The sequence below is a fragment of the Coregonus clupeaformis genome, chromosome 33 (assembly GCF_020615455.1).
Source record: "Coregonus clupeaformis isolate EN_2021a chromosome 33, ASM2061545v1, whole genome shotgun sequence".
NCBI lineage: Eukaryota > Metazoa > Chordata > Actinopteri > Salmoniformes > Salmonidae > Coregonus > Coregonus clupeaformis.
Window position 1 is genome coordinate 19,606,230 of NC_059224.1, and position 20,112 is coordinate 19,626,341.

The window sequence follows — 20,112 nt, forward strand, 5'->3', positions numbered from 1 at the left end:
CATTATTCTTTAAAACATTTTTACAAGCTCTGTCAAGTTGGTTGTTGATCATTACTAGACAGTCATTTTCAAGTCTTGCAATATATTTTTTTGTTGTTGCAGATTTAAGTCAAAACTAACTAGGCCACCTAGGAACATTCAATATTGTCTTGGTAAGCAACTCCAGTGTATATTTGGCCTTGTGTTTTAGGCAATGGTCCTGCTGAAAGGTGAATTTGTCTCCCAGTGTCTGTTGGAAAGCAGACTGAATCAAGTTTCTCTCTAGGATTTAGCTTGTGCTTAACTTTGTTCCGATCCTAAAAAACTCCTTAGTCCTTGCCGATGACAAGCATACCCATAGCATGATGCAGCCACCACCATGCTTGAAATTATGAAGAGTGGTACTCAGTGATGTGTTGGAGTTGCCACAAACATAACGCTTTGTATTCAGAACAAAAAGGTACATTTTTACCACATTATTGCAAACAGCATGTATTTTTTGTTGTTGTTGTACAGGCTTCCTTTTCACTCATATATGTTAGCATTGTGGAGTAACTACAATGTTGTTGATACATCCTCAGTTCTCTCCTATTACAGCCATTAAACTATAACCGTTTTAAAATCGCCATTGGCCTCATGGTGAAATCCCTGAGTGGTTTCCTTCCTCTCCAGCAACTGAGTTAGGAAGGGCACCTGTATATTTGTAGTGACTGGGTGTATTGATACACCATCCAAATTGTAATTAATAACTGCACCATGCTCAAAGGAATATTCAAATATCATTATTGTATTTCATTTCCCATCTACCAATAGGTGCAGTTCTTTGCGAACCATAGGAAAAACTCTGGTCTTTGTGGTTGAATCTGTGCTTGAAATTAACTGCTCGAACAAGGGACCTTACAGATAACTGTATGTGTGGGGTACAGAGATGGGGTAGTCATTTAAAATCATGTTAAAACACTATTATTGCACACAGAGTGAGTCCATGTAACTTACATGACTTGTTAAGCACATTTTTACTCCTGAACATATTTAGGCTTGCCATAACAAAAGGGGTTGAATACCTTTTGACTCAAGACATTTCAACTTTTCATTTTAATTTAATTTCTAAACATTTCTAAAAACATAATTCCACTTTGACATTTTGGGTAGTGTGTGTAGATCAGTGATACAACATTTCAATGTAATCCATTTTAGGCTGTAACACAACACAATGTGGAAAAAGTCAAGGGGTGTCAATACTTTCTGAAGGAACTTTTTTTTACAGTTCAACACCCATCTCCTCTCCTCTCCTTGGCACTACACTTTAAAAAAAAGTTGAGAGCTCGCTGAAGATGCCGCTCAATAGGAGAAAACTCCCAAAATGAAAAGGACGACGTCTCAACACTAAAACTCAATTTTAAGTTCAGGGACCAGGGACCAGGTACTAGTTAATTATTTGATCATTTTAAAACTATTTGTCCAATTTATGCATGACTCCGGAAATAAATGAATTTACTAACAAACACAGGCTATAAGGATGTGCCTGTCCAATAGGAGGGGAAACTAGCACTAGGGAGCTTTGGGGAACATTTAAAACGTCTGCCTGCAAAGGTGACATTTCTCAACCATTGCCATTATAATCAATTGATACCTAATAGGTCTTCATCCATCAAAGACGATGATGAGCAACTACTGTATCGGTCTACTCTTCAATAATAAAAGGCTATTCAGTCCAGCTGGGATACTAGGGTTCTGCTGTTCAGAGTTGGGCTCAATTCCATTGCAATTATTCAGCCAGTTCAGGAAGTCAACTGAAATTGAAATCATTCCCAATCATCTTCTATGAGGAAAATGTTGGAATTTCAGTTAACTACTTGGTTTGGGTGAATTAAAATGGAATTGAGCACAACCCTGGTTCTGTTGTCTCTGCTCATCACCAATATCAGCACCGCATTACCGCTCCTGTACTGTCACCAGACTGCTTTTACTTCACAACAACGACACTCAGGCCTCAGCCAGGAGGAAGAGGAGCAGCATCATGATTCTCACTCATCCCCTCTAAGGACACAGACATTTAACATTAAAGGCACTTTGCTGCAATCACTGTCCGCGTCAAGAAGGTACAGGATGTCTTGTGTTAATCTCTCTCCATTCAACGCTTTAATTCATATTTAGACTTATTTAATAATTCTCATATATTTACTACAATCTTTTATCTGTAGAACACTTCGACCATGTCCCAAAGACTTAGCTCATTGTGATTTTCTTCCTGTTAAGGGAAGGTGGGGGTAGGTGGAGGTCAAGGGGTCATCTCAAGTCTACTGATCTGACTCTTCACTGTGATCTGTTTGGCTGAAGCCGGTAAAGAGGGGTTTGTAGAAATGGGAGTTGATTTTAGTTTATTGCATTGAGCTGCTCTTGGCAGCGTGTGGCGTGCACTGCGTCTTAACACCAAGAGCCTTCCTCATCTTCCACTTAAGATGGAGCATCTTCATAAATAATATTGTAACTTGAACTTACAGAATGGAGTATTGCTTCTAGTTCTCCTTTTGTTTTGACTTTCTCAGGTACCCCTACCATCAGATGATTATAACCCCTTTATATAGGTGTGAAAAACCCTGCCCAGATCTGTCCCATGACAAACAAGAATAAAAGCAATGCTGCATCATCCAGTCATCAATTTCTGAAAAATTAAACGGAGGGGACCTGTGTTTCCGAAGCGTTACCAAGGTGCATGTATGCAACAAGCTAATACTCAAAAGCCATGGCAGCCCCACTATACTCCAACAGAACAGAAACTGCATGAGGGGGGAGAGAGAGGGGAGAGCAGGGTGGGGAGACGAGAGAGGGGAGTAAGAGAGGAAAGAGAGGGGAGTGGGGAAGAGAGCGGGGTAACAGTGATGTAATCGTCTGTGCTGATGGCTGGAATGCCACTGCTCTAGAGTTCACTTCAGCTGCACCAGGGGGTGAGAAATGCATAGCGTACTACACAGTAAAATATGTGGCGCATGTGTGGGTGTACCACAGGAGGTTGGTGGCAGCTTAAAATTGTGAGGACGGGCTCGTGGTAATAGCTGAAACGGAATCAGTGGAATGGTATCAAATACATGGTTTCCATTTGTGCCGTTCCAGACATTATTATGAGCCGTCCTCCCCTCAGCAGCCTCCTGTTGTGTGTGTATAGTTTACAGCCCATGTGTGCATTCAGGCTACAGGCCTAAACCACAGGTTGCTAGCACAATGGCATGAGGAGTGAGGATTGTGGGAGAAACACTGTTTGACAGAATCACAATGGCAAGGGGTTAGGGGGTTGATATTAGGAGGTTCCAGTTGGCCCGGGGGGGTGGGGGGGTGGGGGGGGCAGAGTAGGTGTTGTGGTTGGAGGGGGTGGTGTGGGTCCTTCAGAGGGTGTGGTAGTTGCGGTCCTTGGACTTGCAGAACTTGTAGAGGAAGAAGAGCACGGCCTGCAGGCCCAGGACCAGCACGATGCCCCCAATGAAGCTTGCTGCGTCAAACGTTGAATTCTTATGAGGTGCAGGAGAGGGCCCCACTGGTGAGACGGTGCCGTCTGCACGGGGTGGGAGCGAGAGAGCCATGTCATACCACTGATTCAGCCACTAGCCTCTAGGGCTAAGTGGAACCACAAACATATTGATAATACACTGGTGGAATTTAGTTTTGATTCAGTAATCCTTTCTATGGAATCTTGGTGATCTACAACAGGCTATAAATGGTCTAGATCAGGGCTCTCCAACCCGGTTCCTGGAGAGCTACTGTCCTGTAGTTTTTCACTCCACCCCTAATCTAGTACACCGGATTTTAATAATGAGCTGGTTGATAAGCTGAATCAGGCTAGTTACAACCTACAGGAGGGTAGCTCTCCAGGAACAGGGTTGGACAGTCCTGGTCTAGGTATTTGATTTCAGACTGGGCTGGCATGGGAACTTACTTGAAGCAGTCGTTGAGGCAGAGACTGTGACGGTGCTGTTAGTGGGCAAGGCGGTTGGTCCTGCAGTCGTCAGGTTAGCTGGACACAGTGAGATATCAGTTTAATACCATTTCACCACTTACAAAAACAGTTGACCATTTCACCATATTTAGGTTTGACATACAAAAACTCAGAATCATCAAGCCTTCCAGTAGACACACATTGATTTGAGGGGAGCAGCTGAGAGGCTGGTTTTGTCTGGTTACCTGTGGTGGGCTCAGGGGTGCTGCTGTTAGTTGTGTTGCTGACCATAGGGGTGAGGGTAGGGATAGCAGCCGTGGTGGGGGTAGGGGGTTTGGTTGGACTTGGACTAAAAGGCTGCACTGAAGAGACCGACACAGTAACAGAGACAGAGACAGACAGAGTATAAAGCAGGGCTGTGACGATTTCAGTATTGAAATATTATTTTTAAAAGGAAAAAATGAAAACACGAAGCAGATCTAACGCTATGATTCTGCTGTACATAAAATATTGTGCGCTATAGCTTAGAAAATAAACGTGACTCTGGATGAGAACATAATTATGTTTGTTATTTATTATTATTATTTGTTTCAAACATTAGGGCTATTTTCCTAAAGAAGTTAAATCCGCTTTGTGTTTTGTTTCCTTGCCACGATACTAATGAGTATCGCGATACTGGTATGGTCCCGGGCCTAGTATAAAGCAGGAAAGAAAGAGACATAACAACCAGGCTACGTCTGGACAGTCCTAAAATGATTCCTTGCATTCCTCTCCTGCCTTCCATTTTGATCTGACAGGATTTGGTAGGTGAATGTAATAGCGTGAATTCATTCAAATAGCTTTCACCCATCTAATCCTTTTGGACCAGTGGAATGATGAGGGAGGGGAGGAAGGAGCCAAGGGATGGAGGAAGGCAGGGACAAAGGAATTAGGAAAGGAGGGAAGCATTTCAGAGTATTGAGGGAAAGCAAATGACACCACAGAACATAGATATAGAATGTCTACATGTGCCTAGATCAGCCACTTTCTGTTGAAGGCTAGTCCTGTGTCATGTTAACACAGTGACAGTCACAGGAATGACAAACCACATTTAATCCCTCTGGAGTAGCCTTTAAAAGGAACCAGGTGATGGTATTGGTCCTTACCTGAGCAGGTTTCATTGGAGCAGGTGCCCACGGTCATGTTCTGACCATATATGGATGTGACGTTGACACAGGAGACATTGGACACATCTGGAGTTGCTGTAACTGAACAAAGGGGATACAAGGAACAAACAAGCACCAATGAAAGATGTGATTGTCAGTGCTCTACTGGAAAACTACAAAGCCAAGAAAATGTGTTGAAGTGATAGTTTTCTAACGATTCCCTATATTAATCCTGACACCGTAGGGAACATGAGCCATTTAAGAACACAATGATTATCTTTGTTTTCAGTCAAATGGGATTGGCTTGTCAGCTAAGGAGAGTTCTCTCAGTCATCCTTCCTGGAAATTCCTAAGTCATAGCCAGCCCCGTCCCCCACTGCATGATCTTTCCCATTACTGATTAATCCAAGGGTGCATGTGTGTGGTCCTCTGTAGCTCAATTGGTAGAGCATGGCGCTTGTAACACCAGGGTAGTGGGTTTGATCCCCGGGACCACCCATACGTAAAAATGTATGCACACATGACCATGTCGCTTTGGATAAAAGCGTCTGCTAAATGGCATATTATTATACACAGTACCAGTCAAGAGTTTGGACACACCTACTCATTCAAAGGATTTTCTTTACTTTTTACTATTTTCTACATTGTAGAATAATAGTGAAGACATCAAAACAATGAAATAACACCAAAAAAAGTGTTCAACAAATCAAAATATATTTTAGATTCTTCAAAGTAGCCACCCTTTGCCTTGATGGCAGCTTTGCACACTCTTGGCATTCTCTCAACCAGCTTCATGCGGAATGCTTTCCCAACAGTTTAGAAGGAGTTCCCACATATGCTGAGCACTTGTTGGCTGCTTTTCCTTCACTCTGCGTTCCAACTCATCCCAAACCATCTCAATTGGGTTGAGGTTGGGGGATTGTGGAGGCCAGGTCATCTGATGCAGCACTCCATCACTCTCTGTCTTGGTCAAAAAACCCTTACACAGCCTGGAGGTGTGTTTTGGGTCATTGTCCTGTTGAAAAACAAATGATAGTCCCACTAATCCCAAACCAGATGGGATGGCATATCGCTGCAGAATGCGGTGGTAGCCATGCTGGTTAAGTGTGCCTTGAATTGGGATGAGTTGGACCGCAGAGTGAAGGAAAAGCAGCAACAAGTGCTCAGCATATGTGGGAACTCCTTCAAGACTGTTGGAAAAGCATTCCAGGTGAAGCTGTATGAGAGAATGCCAAGAGTGTGCAAAGCTATTTCTATTCTAGAAAATAGTTTTTAAAAAAAATAAAAAAAACTTGAATGAGTAGGTGTGCCCAAACTTTTGACTGGTACTAATATATATATTTACAGACCTCTACATGCTTTGTAAGTAGGAAAACCTGCAAAATCGGCAGTGTATCAAATACTTGTTCTCCCCCACTGTGTGTGTGTGTGTATATATATATATATATATATATATATGCTTTTCTGATGTATCAAATACTTATGTCATGCAATAAAATGCAAATTAATTACTTAAAAATGTGATTTTCTGGATTTTTGTTTTAGATTCCGTCTCTCACAGTTGAAGTGTACCTATGATACAAATTACAGACCTCTACATGCTTTGTAAGTAGGAAAACCTGCAAAATCTGCAGTGTATCAAATACTTGTTCTCCCCACTGTATGTGTATGTGTATATATATATATATATAGCATTCCGAAAGTATTCAGAACCCTTCCCTTTTCCACATTTTGTTACGTTACAGCCTTATTCTAAAATGGATTACATTTAATTTTTTACTCAGCAATCTACACACAATTCCACATAAGGTTTTTAGAAATCTTGGTTTCATCAGACCAGTCCTTTAGGTGCCTTTTGGCAAACTCCAAGCAGGCTGTCATGTGCCTTTTACTGAGGAGTGGCTTCCGTCTAGCCACTCTACCATAAAGGCCTGATTGGTGGAGTGCTGCAGAGATGGTTGTCCTTCTGGAAGGTTCTCCCATCTCCACAGAGGAACTGTGGAGCTCTGTCAGAGTGACCATCGGGTTCTTGGTCACCTCCCTGACAAGGCCCTTCACCCCCGATTGCTAAATTTGGCTGGGCGGCCAGCTCTAGGAAGAGTCTTGGTGGTTCCAAACTTCTTCCATTTAAGAATGATGGAGGCCACTGTGTTCTTGGGGACCTTCAATGCTGCAGACATTTTTTGGTACCCTTCCCCAGATTTGTGCATCAACACAATCCTGTCTCGGAGCTCTGGACAATTCCTTTGAGCTCATGCCTTGGTTTTTGCTCTGACATGCACTGTCAACTGTGGGACCTTATATAGACAGGTGTGTGCCTTTCCAAATCATGTCCAATCAATTGAATTTACCACAGGTGGACTCCAATCAAGTTGTAGAAACAGCTCAAGGATGATCAATGGAAACAGGATGCACCTGAGCTCAATTTCTAGTCTCATAGCAAAGGGTCTGAATACTTATTTACATAAGGTATTTCTGTTTATTTAAGAAATTTGCAGAAATGTCTAAAAACCTGTTTTTGCTTTGTCATTATGGGGTATTGTGTGTAAATTGATGAGGGGGAAAAAATATTTAATTTTAGAATAAGGCTGTAACGAAACAAAATGTGGAAAATGTCAAGGGGTCTGAAGACTTTCCAAATGCACTGTACATTTTTGGCGATTAACCGGTTGGTGACATTTTTTCAATTTTAGTCATTTATCCAGAGCGACTTACAGTTAGTGAGTGCATACATTTTCATACTGCTTTGGAGTGTTCACCCTGCACAACAAATTAAGCCAACCGCACTGAGTTCACAGAAATTGTCTGAAAGGGACTAAGTGTTAAAACACCCTATTTTTATTTATGTGTGTATTGTTATTGTATTGCTAGATATTGATGCACTGTTTGCTAGATATTGCTGCAGCGTTGGAGCTAGAAACACAAGCATTTCGCTGCACCGGCAAGAACCGCAGTGTAGTTATTCCCTCCGTAAGGCAATCAAACAGGAAAAACGTCAGTACAGAGACAAAGTGGAGTCGCAATTCAACGGCTCAGAAACAAGACTTATGTCGCAGGGTCTACAGACAATCACGGATTACAATGGGAATACCAGCCACGTCGCGGACACTGACGTCTTGCTCCCAGACAAGCTAAGCACCTTCTTCGTCCTCTTTGAGGATAACACAGTGCCACCGGCTCGGCCCGCTCCTAAGGACTGTGGGCTCTCGTTCACCGTGGCCGACGTGAGTAAGCGTGTTAACCCTCGCAAGACTGCCGGCCCAGACGGCATCCCTTGCCGCGTCCTCAGAGCATGCGCAGACCAGCTAGCTGGAGTGTTTACGGACATATTCAATCTCTCCCTATCCCAGTCTGCTGTTCCCACTTGCTTCAAGATGATCACCATTGTTCCTGAAACCAAGAAAGCAAAGGTAACTGAACTAAATTATTATCACCCCGTAGCACTCACTTCTGTCATCATGAAGTGCTTTGAGGCTAGTTAAGGATCATATCACCTCTACCTTACCTGACACCCTAGACCAGGGTTCTTCAATTCCGGTCCTGGAGGGCCGAAACACTTCTGTTTTTTAATTCTACCTGGTAGTTCATTGCACTCACCTGGTGTCCCAGGTCTGAATTAGCCCCTGATTAGAAGGAGAGGATGAAAAACAGAGGTGTCTCGGCCCTCCAGGACCGGAATTGAAGAACCCTGCCCTAGACCCACTTCAATTTGCTTACCGCCCCAATAGATCCACAGACGATGCAATCGCCATCGCACTGCACACTGCCCTACACCATCTGGACAAGAGGAATACCTACGTCAGAATGCTGTTCATTGACTATAGCTCAGCCTTCAACACCAGAGTACCCTCCAAGCTCATCATTAAGCTTGGGGCCCTGGGTGTGAACCCTGCCCTGTGCAACTGGGTCCTGGACTTCCTGACGTGCCGCCCCCCAGGTGGTGAAGGTAGGAAACAACACCTCCACAGGGTCCCCACAATGGTGTGTGCTCAGCCCCCTCCTGTACTCCCTGTTCACCCATGACTGCGTAGCCACGCACACATCCAACTCAATCATAAAGTTTGCGGACGACACAACAGCAGTAGGCCTGATTACCAACAGTGACGAGACAGCCTACATGGAGGAGGTGAGGGCCCTAGCGGAGTGGTGTCAGGAAAATAACCTCTCCCTCAATGTCAACAAAACGAAGGAGATGATTGTGGACTTCAGGAAACAGCAGAGGGAGCACGCCCCTATCCACATCAACGGGACTGCAGTGGAGAAGGTGGAAAGCGTCAAGTTCCTCTGCGTACACATCACTGACAATCCGAAATGGTCCACCCACACAGACAGGGTGGTGAAGCAGGCGCAACAGCGCCTCTTCAACCTCAGGAGGCTGAAGAAATTCAGCTTAGCCCCCAAGACCCTCAGAAACTTTTACAGATGCACAATTGAGAGCATCCTGTCGGGCTGTATCACTGCCTGGTACGGCAACTGCACCGCCTGCAACCACAGGGCTCTCCAGAGGGTGGTACGGTCTGCCCAGCGCATCACCGGGGACACACTGCCTGCCCTCCAGGACACCTACAACACCCGATGTCACAGGAAGGCCAAAAAGATCATCAAGGACATCAACCACCCGAGCCACGGCCTGTTCACCCCACTATCATCCAGAAGGCCAGGTCAGTACAGGTGCACAAGCATTTCGCTACACCCGCAATAACATCTGCTGAATATGTGTATGTCTGTCTAAATCTGTGTAAGTGACCAATAAACTTTGATTTGATAAAGAAACTGTGTGATATCAATAAGGCTAAATAGACTTGCTACTGCTAATAACATTAACAGAAACCTACAGGTGATTTCTCTCATGCTCGTACTGTTCTGTATTTTGAGTGCTGCCACTACCCTAGTCTTGCTAGGTATGGGAGAATCTCAATTGCATTCTCCTCGCGTCCTCTCTCCTTCTCAAAACCCATTGGAGGAGAAGGTCAGAGGGGAGGGACCTCTGGTTTTCTCATCCAATGGGTTTTGAGAAGGAGACGATGAGAGAGGACGCGAGGAGTATGCAATTAAGATCTTCCCTATGTGTGACCCTACTCCAGTATCAGTGCGTCCGTGTGTAAGGCAGGCTTTTCCATTGGCGGAGGGGGTAGAGGGGGCTGTTACCTCACAGGCAGCTGTGAAAGGTGGAACTCACTAACACACGTTCCAGAAGGATCGTGACATCATCAGTGCGAGCCGAACCCACTGCTAGGGGCATCCAGTGAGCGAGAGCGGAGGGAAGAGGATTGTCAGAGGGGAAATCCTTAAGGTGCCTAGTGCTGCGTAATGCTTTGTGTTTTTCTTACATCCAGACCAGTACAGTTTGAGCTAAACCAGCTGACATTTGTAGCTCTGTGGCAACAAAAAAAAAAAACAGCCTTCAGAACAAAAATGGTGTCCCTCTGACGCCTATACGTTGTTTACATGAAATCCCTAAACCAAGGATAAATCTGGTAATAACAGTGGGGTTGGCATTATCTAACCACAACGAGCTGGGTCATTACCTAGGCCTAAGTGAGCTGGGTCTGTATTGTAGCCAACTTTAGAACGGCCCTCTCCACGGTCAGTCTGTGTGTGAACTTTCAGATTTGCTGAGTTCATATCTAATTGGTGATCCTGTTGTGGGGCTTGTGAGATGCATTAGTTCAGGCCTCCGACCTACTGTGTGGTGAGAGACGTTAGTTCTGGTGTGTGTGTGTGTGGAATTGTGCTGAGAGTTGTTCGTTCTGGTATGTGACACACGGTGCTGTGGAGATTTTGTCTATGTCAATCATTAACTACGTTTCCATCCACAGTTTTTATGAGAGTAAAGTCATACCTTATAAAAAAAAGAAAATCACGACAGCTGTGATGGAAACGGATAGTTTGGGTACAATTTTTTAAAATGCAGACAGATAATTAGTTTTTTCGACATGGTGGGATCTTTTGTGTCTGCAAAATACATTTGCCAGAAGTGGTGGAAACACCTTTATGCGCAAATATTGATATAATAACATCATATCGAATTAAGCTAGGGAGTCATGCTATGATATGTTGTGTGGTCCTCCACTACGACTCGGGAAACCATGCAGTTTATAGGCTACAGATTAAATAAGTTATGAACTTCAAAGGGTGGTGAATGTGCAAGGTGATGAGCTTGATGCTCCTTTCCAATAAATAAAGGGTCTTATTCTGGTGACATGATGATTGACTGCAGTTATCTATAATAATTCCATCAGGTAGACTAGCCTACCCACACAGCCTACCCACACAGTCATGAAATTTTGTCTTCCGGTTATTGTCATGGAAATTACTGCCGGTCTCATGGTAATTGACCGTTAATTAACAAACACTTTTAGCGTCGCCAGGCCTCCATGATTACAAGCCGCAGATGTGCGCCTTAGGAACATCTACATAAAATAAACTAATAAATCCATTGAATATACACCATCACAATAAATGCATTATTTATTTTAGGCAGGTCTAAAGAAACATTCTGATATGAATAAAATGTATTCCAGTAGAACAGGATAGGAGTATGTTATCTGGCTATACACCATGCCATAGGCCAGGGTTCCCCAACTGGCGGCCCACAGGCCGAATTTGGCCCACTTACGCTCTGTTTCTTGCCTCAGGCTGCACACGCTGGTCTCATCAAGTGATCATATTTTCACCCTAATATGTAACATTTGTTTCGATTTAGAATGGCCCATTATCAAATGGGCAGGAAGAAAAAAGACATGTCCGTATGCACTCGAATAGCGAATGGAAGCTGCTTTCCCGCAGTTAATTTTTCAAATCATGCCGGGTAGGCTACTCCAGTTTTATAGTGCAGCTGAGAAATAAATATAGTAGCTGCTGGGATCATCCTCTTTTTAGTGGCAACCGTCAAAACTGAGGGCCTAGACTCAGCTCAGTCCACATAATCAAGGAGGCTAATGTGCCTGGAACCTTCTATACAACTTACCACACCCACAATTCAGACAGTATTATGGGACTGTCTGGGTAGTTTGCTATGTTGAAGTAAATTATTCAAATCATGACGACAGACACACAGGCTCTCTCTAAAAACATCCCACAACCCTAGGTAGCTTAAATGGCTCAACCTCCTAAAACACACAATCGGATTTGCTCCGCTTCTTCTGAGTATCACACACACATAGGCACGCACACACCTGGGAATGACGCACCTGTTCACCTTTAATCACTCAGCAGTGTGTCATGGGCAATGATCTGGGCTTGGCTTACAAAACCCCATTAAAAACAACCTTTAATGATAACATCCACAGGCAAACAGAGTTAGGTTGCGCCAGTCTGAGCAGCAATAGGCTGGCTATATAAAGACTGTTATACTGTATACCATATCCCGTATGACTCAGGCCTCTAAGAGCTTAGTATATCACACCATCGACCAAAACAAAGACTGAAGCCTAAAAACTAACAAAACATCCCCACTGGAGATTTCATGACCACAATATCAAGACATTTATCATGATAGTCTGACCAGCATTGCCATTATCATAATGAGATTGCTGCATAGCAAAGTGTTCTTGTCCAAATACCAGAAGATTTTTCTCTACTCTCTAAAATGGCTGCTGTGGAAGGGATTTGAGGCTAAATGTCCTAGTATTTTCCTAAACTACCTAAGCAGACACTTTTATTGTAGAGGACACACATTTCTCTGTTCACTGCCTTGCCCAAACTGCTCATTGTCACAGTCCTTTTTGACTTGCATCTCAAAATGGCTACCTCTTGAGCCTTTGGAATGACATTGTTAAAAAACTGAATCAACTGGCTTACAATGTACCTGAAAGAGAACGATACTGTCTGGTAGTTTAATGTTCTTAACTTAAAATTACAGTAGATGGCCCAGGAAATTGTAGGCTTAAGCACACATGTCAAAATGTATGCCTCTTCACCACAATATCGCACACATAGGTGTAGGAAAAGTAGGTACTTACATGTGCAGTTCACCCATTGACAGTCACCAGCACATACATCACAAGCAAGTGCAGCACATCCATCAACTGAAAAGGGAAACATCAATCAACATAGAAGTAATTACATGTGTATAACTAAGGTAAGTTGTAATAGACGGAATTTGCCCAACTGATGGATATAGACCTAATTGGACCTGTCAGGGAGATATTTACTAGGCAAAACATTAGACTCATCAACTTTATGTAAATCGTTAGTCACAGGGAGTGGTAAAGTTCCTATGCGATTCCTGGTAGATGATTCAGTCTAACGTTTCGAGGTGAGAAAGGTCTTTTTTTTTTTGTCATTTAGCAGACGCTCTTATCCAGAGCGACTTAAAGGAGCAATTAGGGTTAAGTGCCTTGCTCAAGGGCACATCGACAGATTTTTCACCTAGTCTGCTCGGGGATTAGAACCAGCGACCTTTCGGTTACTGGCACAACGCTCTTAACCACTAAGTTACCTGCCGCCTCTTTGATTTACTCAAAGAGAAGAGGAATTGAATCAATGATTGTTTCCCATTATGCAGGCTAAACTACATCTCTATCTGGCTGTCATGTCAACATCAAGTGCATTACATGTAAAATACCTGTGTCAATGAGGGACTTTAACATTGTTCGTGTGACTTATGTAGCTTGAAATTTGATATGTATGGGCATTATAGCTAGCTAACTAGAGCTTCATAACGCAAAAAAAATCTAATTTCACGCAAGTGCTATTAGCTAGTTATATTGCATTATGATAACAGCCAGCTGGACATGGGCAACAAGAGAATAGCTGGCCGTTTCACTAAACATCCATCTTCGAAAGTTATAATGTCGTGAAAGGGTACAAGAACCAAAACTCTTAAATTAATAGTTACATAGTTGCCGGTAAGTTCAGTTTCAGTAGGATTTCTGACTAGTATTTTTCTCCCTAAAAGCTAGCTAGGAGGACGATAACGTGGGCTGTTTGATATGTCGCGCGCAGTCTGAAAAAATGCTAGCGGGTTACGGCTGTTAGCTAGCTGTCTAAGCTCAATAAATAAAAACGAACAAGCTTGACATGATTTGACAACACGTAGGATTCGCACAATTCATTTTAAAAAACTGTTTGCTGTCACATTCAGGGCAACTAGATAGACGTGATACAAATATACACTCAAAATGTATCGCGCAGTTACCTCTCGTTAGCTAGCTAACGTTAGCTAGCTCGCTCGTTTTCCAATGCAGAAAGCGCAAGAACAGGTTGTGCTGTGCTTTGGTAGGTCGTAAACTTACCTACGCCTGCAGCTGTTGTTGCACTCACCAATGCGAGGACCAATGTAATGTACACAAGTTTTAAGAACATGTTGTTTAATTTATATTTTTTCTCAATTTCTTCTACCCGATTTATACAGTCGCGAGAGAGATCTGGATTTCGGCTGGATACGGGGCTTGTTGCTAACTTGCTACTTCCTCCTACACAGGTCATGTGGCACTTTTTATTGCTTGCTTGCAGGGAGGGGTAAAGAGAAGTGTCGTGATGTGAGACGTCTAGTACTGACATTTTATTTCACAGTATGGCCTACTGTACTTAAAAACACTGACCTCCTGTTTATACTACTTCACTGCAGAGTGGCACAGTTATAATTATCCTGAAAGAAACTCACACCTGTCATAAATCACAATTGAAATAACCTGAGGATTGCATTCTTGCTTATTGGAATCACTTGCAAATTGTTGATGAAACAAACAGATCATACATGCCAACCAACTCATAGCCCCAGGTTAGAACTATAAAACAACTTTTTAAAAAACGTAGTTCTGTTCTGACTGTACACTACAGTGCAGGAATTTGGACAGCAGGCCTACTGTTTTTGTGGCCTCATTTAGGTCAAGCTACCATTTCCTGTATAGTCCACCACCACAAAAGCACATATCTAGAGGACTAGAAATGCGTCTTTGCTTTGGTTTACTCAAAGAGAAGAGGAATTGAATCAACAATGATTGTTTCCCATTATGCAGGCTAAGCTACATCTCTATCTAGCTTTCATTTCTGGTGCGAAAAAAGCTAGATACATACACTATGTATACAAAAGTATGTGGACACCCCTTCAAATTAGTGGATTCGGTTCAAATTAGTGGATTCGGCTATTTCAGCCACACCGTTGCTGACTGGTGTATAAAATCGAGCGCACAGCCATGCAATCTCCATAGACAAACATTGGCAGTAGAATGGCATTACTGAAGAGCTCAGTGACTTTCAACGTGGCACCGTCATAGGATGCCACCTTTCCAACAAGTCAGTTCGTCAAATTTCTGCTCTGCTAGAGCTGCCCCTGTCAACTGTAAGTGCTGTTATTGTGAAGTGGAAACGTCTAGGAGCAACAACGGCTCAGCTGCGAAATGGTAGGCCACACAAGCTCACAGAACGGGACTGCCGAGTGCTGAAGCGCTTAAAAATCGCCTGTCCTCGGTTGCAACACTCACTACCGAGTTCCAAACTGCCTCTGGACGCAAAGTCAGCACAATAACTGTTCGTCGGGAGCTTCATGCAATGGGTTTCCATGGCCGAGCAGCCGCACACAAGTCTAAGATCACCATGCTCAATGCCAAGCGTCGGCTGAGTGGTGTAAAGCTCACCGCCATTGGACTCTGGAGCAGTGGAAATGAGTTCTCTGGAGTGATGAATCACGCTTCACCATCTGGCAGTCCGACATACAGATCTAGGTTTGGCTGATGCCAGGAGAAAGCTACCTGCCCCAATGCATAGTGCCAACTGTAAAGTTTGGTGGAGGAGGAATAATGGTCTGGGGCTGTTTTTCATGGTTCGGGCTAGGCCCCTTAGTTCTAGTAATGGGAAATCTTAACGCCACAGCATACAATGACATTCTAGACGATTCTGTGCTTCCAACTTTGTGGCAACAGTTTGGGGAAGGCCCTTTCCTGTTTCAACATGACAATGGCCCCTTGCACAAAGCGAGGTCCATACAGAAATGGTTTGTCGAGATCGGTGTGGAAGAACTAGACTGGCCTGCACAGAGCCCTGACCTCAACCCCATCAAAAACCTGTGGGATGAATTGGAACGCTGACTGCGAGCCAGGCCTAGTCACCCAACATCAGTGCCCGACCTCACTAATGCTCTTGTGGCTGAATGGAAGCAAGTCCCCTCAGCAATGTTCCAACATCTAGTAGAAAATATTAATGCCCATGATTTTGGAACGAGATGTTTGATGAACAGGTGTCCACATACTTTTGGTCATGTTGTGTATTTACAAACATGGTAATACAGAAACAGAAAAAAGAAAACAACATAACAAAGTTCCCAGTCAAGGCTGCCAGTTGTTTGGTTGGCATAAACCAGGGAAAGACAGGGTAGGCCTTTCAACAACCCCTGACCCAGATTTGTGTGGTGTAAATAGATTTGCACCTGCTTAATCGTCCTGTGGCGTGGTGAATTAAAACGATGCCAAGTCCTGATAAACAAAAGGGTTTTAGGGGTTTTAGGACGCCAGTAAAAAACTAGTTCAGCAAACGAATATGTACTGTACACCATGTATATTAGATTTAAGTATATTGTAAAATATGTTTATTGAGTGTATAGGTTATTGTGTATAGTAAAAAACATAAAAATGTGCAGTTAAGGTGACGTCAGGGTTCAAACACTCCACTGTCTGCCACTTTACAGTCTTGTTTGGGTCTCTCATTGTAGGTTGGGACATCCTCAAGTCTCCTCAGAACCTCTGTGCCTTCAACCACTTGACTACAAAACGAAGAGAATATGAAAACATCTGAATACCAGGTACAAAATACAGACATACAGTATATCACAGTCCCGACGCCACAGAGGTTGTTAAATGTTGACATGCAAAAGATTGTGCGAGCCTCAAGGTTTTAGAACACATAACAGAGACACAATCAGTATACTATAGCAGTACACAAACATACACTTCATTCAACTAACAGCAATATCCCACACATCGTCAGAGACGTACACACCCGAAAGCCACATATTTTCTGTCCATCCAAAGGGCGGGCTGCAGGGTGATGTAGAACTGAGAGCTGTTGCTATGAGGACCCTGGTTGGCCATTCCCAGGATGCCCCTCCTACTGTGGGAGACTGCAAAGCTCTCATCTAGCAGAGATCCCACAGCCACATGTTAGTGTGGAGACAGTAAATAGACATGCATAGACATACATCCTAATACATTTCCCTATACTTACTTACTTTCCTTAATACATTTCCCTATGCATGTGTATTAATAATGTAGAGTAGCAACTTGATCTGTAAGGCCTGCGTCTGTACCTTCAAAAGTTGGCCCGTAGATTGACTCCCCTCCGTTGCCTTTGCCTGCTGCCGAAATATCTGCAATAGGGAAATATGACATCATCAAGTGGTGTGTGTGTACTGACAAAGTAAATATTGATGTATGAAAACGTACCGATATGACAACAAACAGATACAGGATGGAATCAATGGCAAGTCAAATACAGTCCTGTATGTCCTTTTTTATCAATGTAGGCCTATAGGGGTGACTTTCAGATAGAGGACCAGGTAGACCGTACCTCCTCCCTGTATCCAGCCGTTGGGCACCACACGATGGAACACAGAACCCTTGTAGGACAGCATTAAGTCACTCTGTGACAGGCCTGCCTCCCCTGTACACAGAGCCTGGAAGTTTTTACACGTCTTCGGACACAGCTCTGTGAACAGCTGGGGAGACAGAAGACCCATGCTGTCAATAAAACTCTGGGCCAACATCTTTACCCATTCAGGTCCAGTCAGATCAATGGTTACAAATGACACAGTCTCACCTCAAACAGTAATCTCCCAACCGATTCCCCTCTGATCGAAACGTCCATGTAAACAAACGTGTGCTGTGGTGGAAGCGAGAGAGGATGTCATGTTGTAGGTATGATGCCACTGTTATAAAGTAAGGTTTACTTTAGGGCCATTGGGCTTGCTATAGTAACTGCACTGTCTGTATGTCTGTCTGTCTGTGTTTCATGGTCTATGGTGTCACTCTATCCTAATCCTATGTAAGTGCAGTGTGTAGACTAGACTTGCCCCAGTGCTGTGGAGGTGTTTAGAGTAGTAGTCGTCAGCGAGGGCCAGGTATAGTGCATGTGGACGGATGAGTGTGAACTCCCACTGCTTCTCAGCCCAGCTGGTCAGGTCCTTCTCGTCGCCAAGGAGACAACCATTCACGAAACACATTAGGTTGCTGGAGAACTGCCACACCTCCCCTTTCAGCTCCTTGGTTTGAAAATGTTAAAGGATGCAGTTTAACTCAACAATTCATAATAATAATATTGTTGACTAATGCACACCACACCACAGCTCATGCCATACATCACACTACTTTGCTAAGCATTATGCTGCATTTGAGTCTATTATTCATGAATGCAGCATTTAGAACTTATCAAATAAATATACTCAGAAAGTATACCCACTCTTTTCTTATTGGTTAGATACACATGCCAGTCACATTCGAGTAATGGACGAATTGTTGGATCCAAAAACAAGGGGGGAAACTTCTGTTTCAGTCCCTGTGTTGACAGAAAACATGATTTCGTGTGCTCAGTCAGTGCTCATGCTTGATAGCCTTAGCTAGCTAGCTAGCTAGCCAGGTTGGTTTGCCAGAATATCGATATTTAAACTTGACTTTGAAGATGAAAGTTACCTCGGCAATGGTCGTAGCAATTTGAAAATTGTGTTCTTTCATCAAACCCACGATTTCCAGGTAAACTTCAGAAGTCATGGTGGTCTATTTCCATTGGCTGCATTATTCTTTTTTGACAGCCCAGTGGTGTTTGTAAACAAGACGTCTCCATGGTAACATTGCAGTCGCGCGCTAAAATGACGTTTATGTCGCATTTTGTTTTGTCTAGCCTGGGGACAGGTTGAGAAACTCTAGTAGTCTTTTTGGCCAATGGTGCTTTCAAGACAACTTGGAACAAACAAAAAATGAGGTCAAATAATGACGCCTGTGATCTTAGTTCAGAAAGTCGGAGTTTCAGACTTGGAATTCCGAGTCAGATGACCTTTCAAAACGTTTTTTCCCAGTCGGAGCTCGTTTTTTCCCGGATGTCGGAGATCTCCGATTTCCCAGTTCCCAGTTGTTGTTAACGCGGCATAAAATTCCACTTCCCTTCTTGTAGTGGCCTTGTGACGGAGTTGCTGATTGGTTGTTAAACATAGCATTATTCCCTTGACAACACGTGGAGTTTCGAAAATAGAAAGCTAAGACGTTTTGTGGTTGGAATTGCAGTAGGTATTTATACTGAACAAAAATATCAACGCAACTTGCCACAATTTCAACGATTTTACTGAGTTACAGTTCATATAAGGAAATCAGACAATTGAAATAAATTCATTAGGCCCTAATCTATGGATTTCACATGACTTGGCAGGGGCGCAGCAATGGGTGGGCCTGGGAGGGCATAGGCCCACCCACTTGGGAGCAAGGCCTAGCCAATCAGAATGAGTTTTTCCCCACAAAAGGGCTTTATTACAGACAGAAATACTCCTCAGTTTCATTAGCTGTCCAGGTGGCTGGTCTCAGACGATCCCGCAGATGAAGAAGCAGGATGTGGAGGTCCTGGGCTGGCGTGGTTGCATGTGGTCTGCGATTGTGAGGCCGGTTACTGTCAAATTCTCTAAAACGACATTGTAGGCTGCTTATGGTAGAGAAATGAACATTCAATTCTCTGGCAACAGCTCTGGTGGACATTCCTGCAGTCAGCATGCCAATTGCACACTCCCTCAAAACTTGTTTAATCAGCTTCTTGATATGCCACACTTGTCAGGTGGATATATTATCTTGGCAAAGGAGAAATGCTCACTAACTAGGGATGTACACAAATTTGTGCACACAATTTGAGAGAAATAAGCTTTTTGTGCGTATGGAACATTTCTGTGATCTTTTATTTCAGCTCATGAAACATGGGACCAACACTTTACATGTTGCGTTTATATTTTTGTTCAGTATATCCATCCTAGTAGGAGCAGTCCCCGATAGGAATGAATGGAATTCTACATTCTACATTTCAATTAAATGTTTAAAGGACAAAATTACATTTATTTACAGTAAGTATTTTTTTGTTGTAGTGGGG

General features: G+C 43.4%; 2 protein-coding genes across 5 annotated transcripts; both read right to left on the reverse strand.

Moving 5' to 3' along the window:
* Positions 1-3,320: 3,320 nt before the first annotated feature.
* On the reverse strand, positions 3,321-15,141 carry LOC121548763 (sialomucin core protein 24-like). 2 transcript variants are annotated; one of them, XM_041860308.2, is made up of 6 exons: positions 14,295-15,136; positions 13,020-13,085; positions 5,056-5,157; positions 4,156-4,272; positions 3,911-3,988; positions 3,321-3,529 (listed from the first exon to the last, which is right to left on the reverse strand). In XM_041860308.2, exons 1-6 carry the CDS (start codon positions 14,560-14,562, stop codon positions 3,363-3,365), a joined length of 798 nt encoding a protein of 265 aa, XP_041716242.1. In that variant the 5' UTR covers positions 14,563-15,136; the 3' UTR covers positions 3,321-3,362. The 2 variants fall into 2 exon arrangements, with proteins under 2 accessions (XP_041716242.1, XP_041716243.1); XM_041860309.2 differs by lacking the exon at positions 4,156-4,272 and having other exon boundaries at positions 14,295-15,141.
* A 1,427-nt stretch (positions 15,142-16,568) lies between these two features.
* On the reverse strand, positions 16,569-19,130 carry ppil6 (peptidylprolyl isomerase (cyclophilin)-like 6). Of its 3 annotated transcripts, none has more exons than XM_041861112.1 (8): positions 18,681-19,125; positions 18,451-18,546; positions 18,065-18,253; positions 17,812-17,874; positions 17,563-17,710; positions 17,303-17,362; positions 16,992-17,131; positions 16,569-16,759 (listed from the first exon to the last, which is right to left on the reverse strand). In XM_041861112.1, exons 1-8 carry the CDS (start codon positions 18,756-18,758, stop codon positions 16,748-16,750), a joined length of 786 nt encoding a protein of 261 aa, XP_041717046.1. In that variant the 5' UTR covers positions 18,759-19,125; the 3' UTR covers positions 16,569-16,747. The 3 variants fall into 3 exon arrangements, with proteins under 3 accessions (XP_041717046.1, XP_041717042.1, XP_041717045.1); XM_041861108.2 differs by having other exon boundaries at positions 16,996-17,131; positions 18,681-19,123; XM_041861111.2 differs by lacking the exon at positions 18,451-18,546 and having other exon boundaries at positions 16,996-17,131; positions 18,681-19,130.
* Between the last annotated feature and the right edge of the window lie 982 nt (positions 19,131-20,112).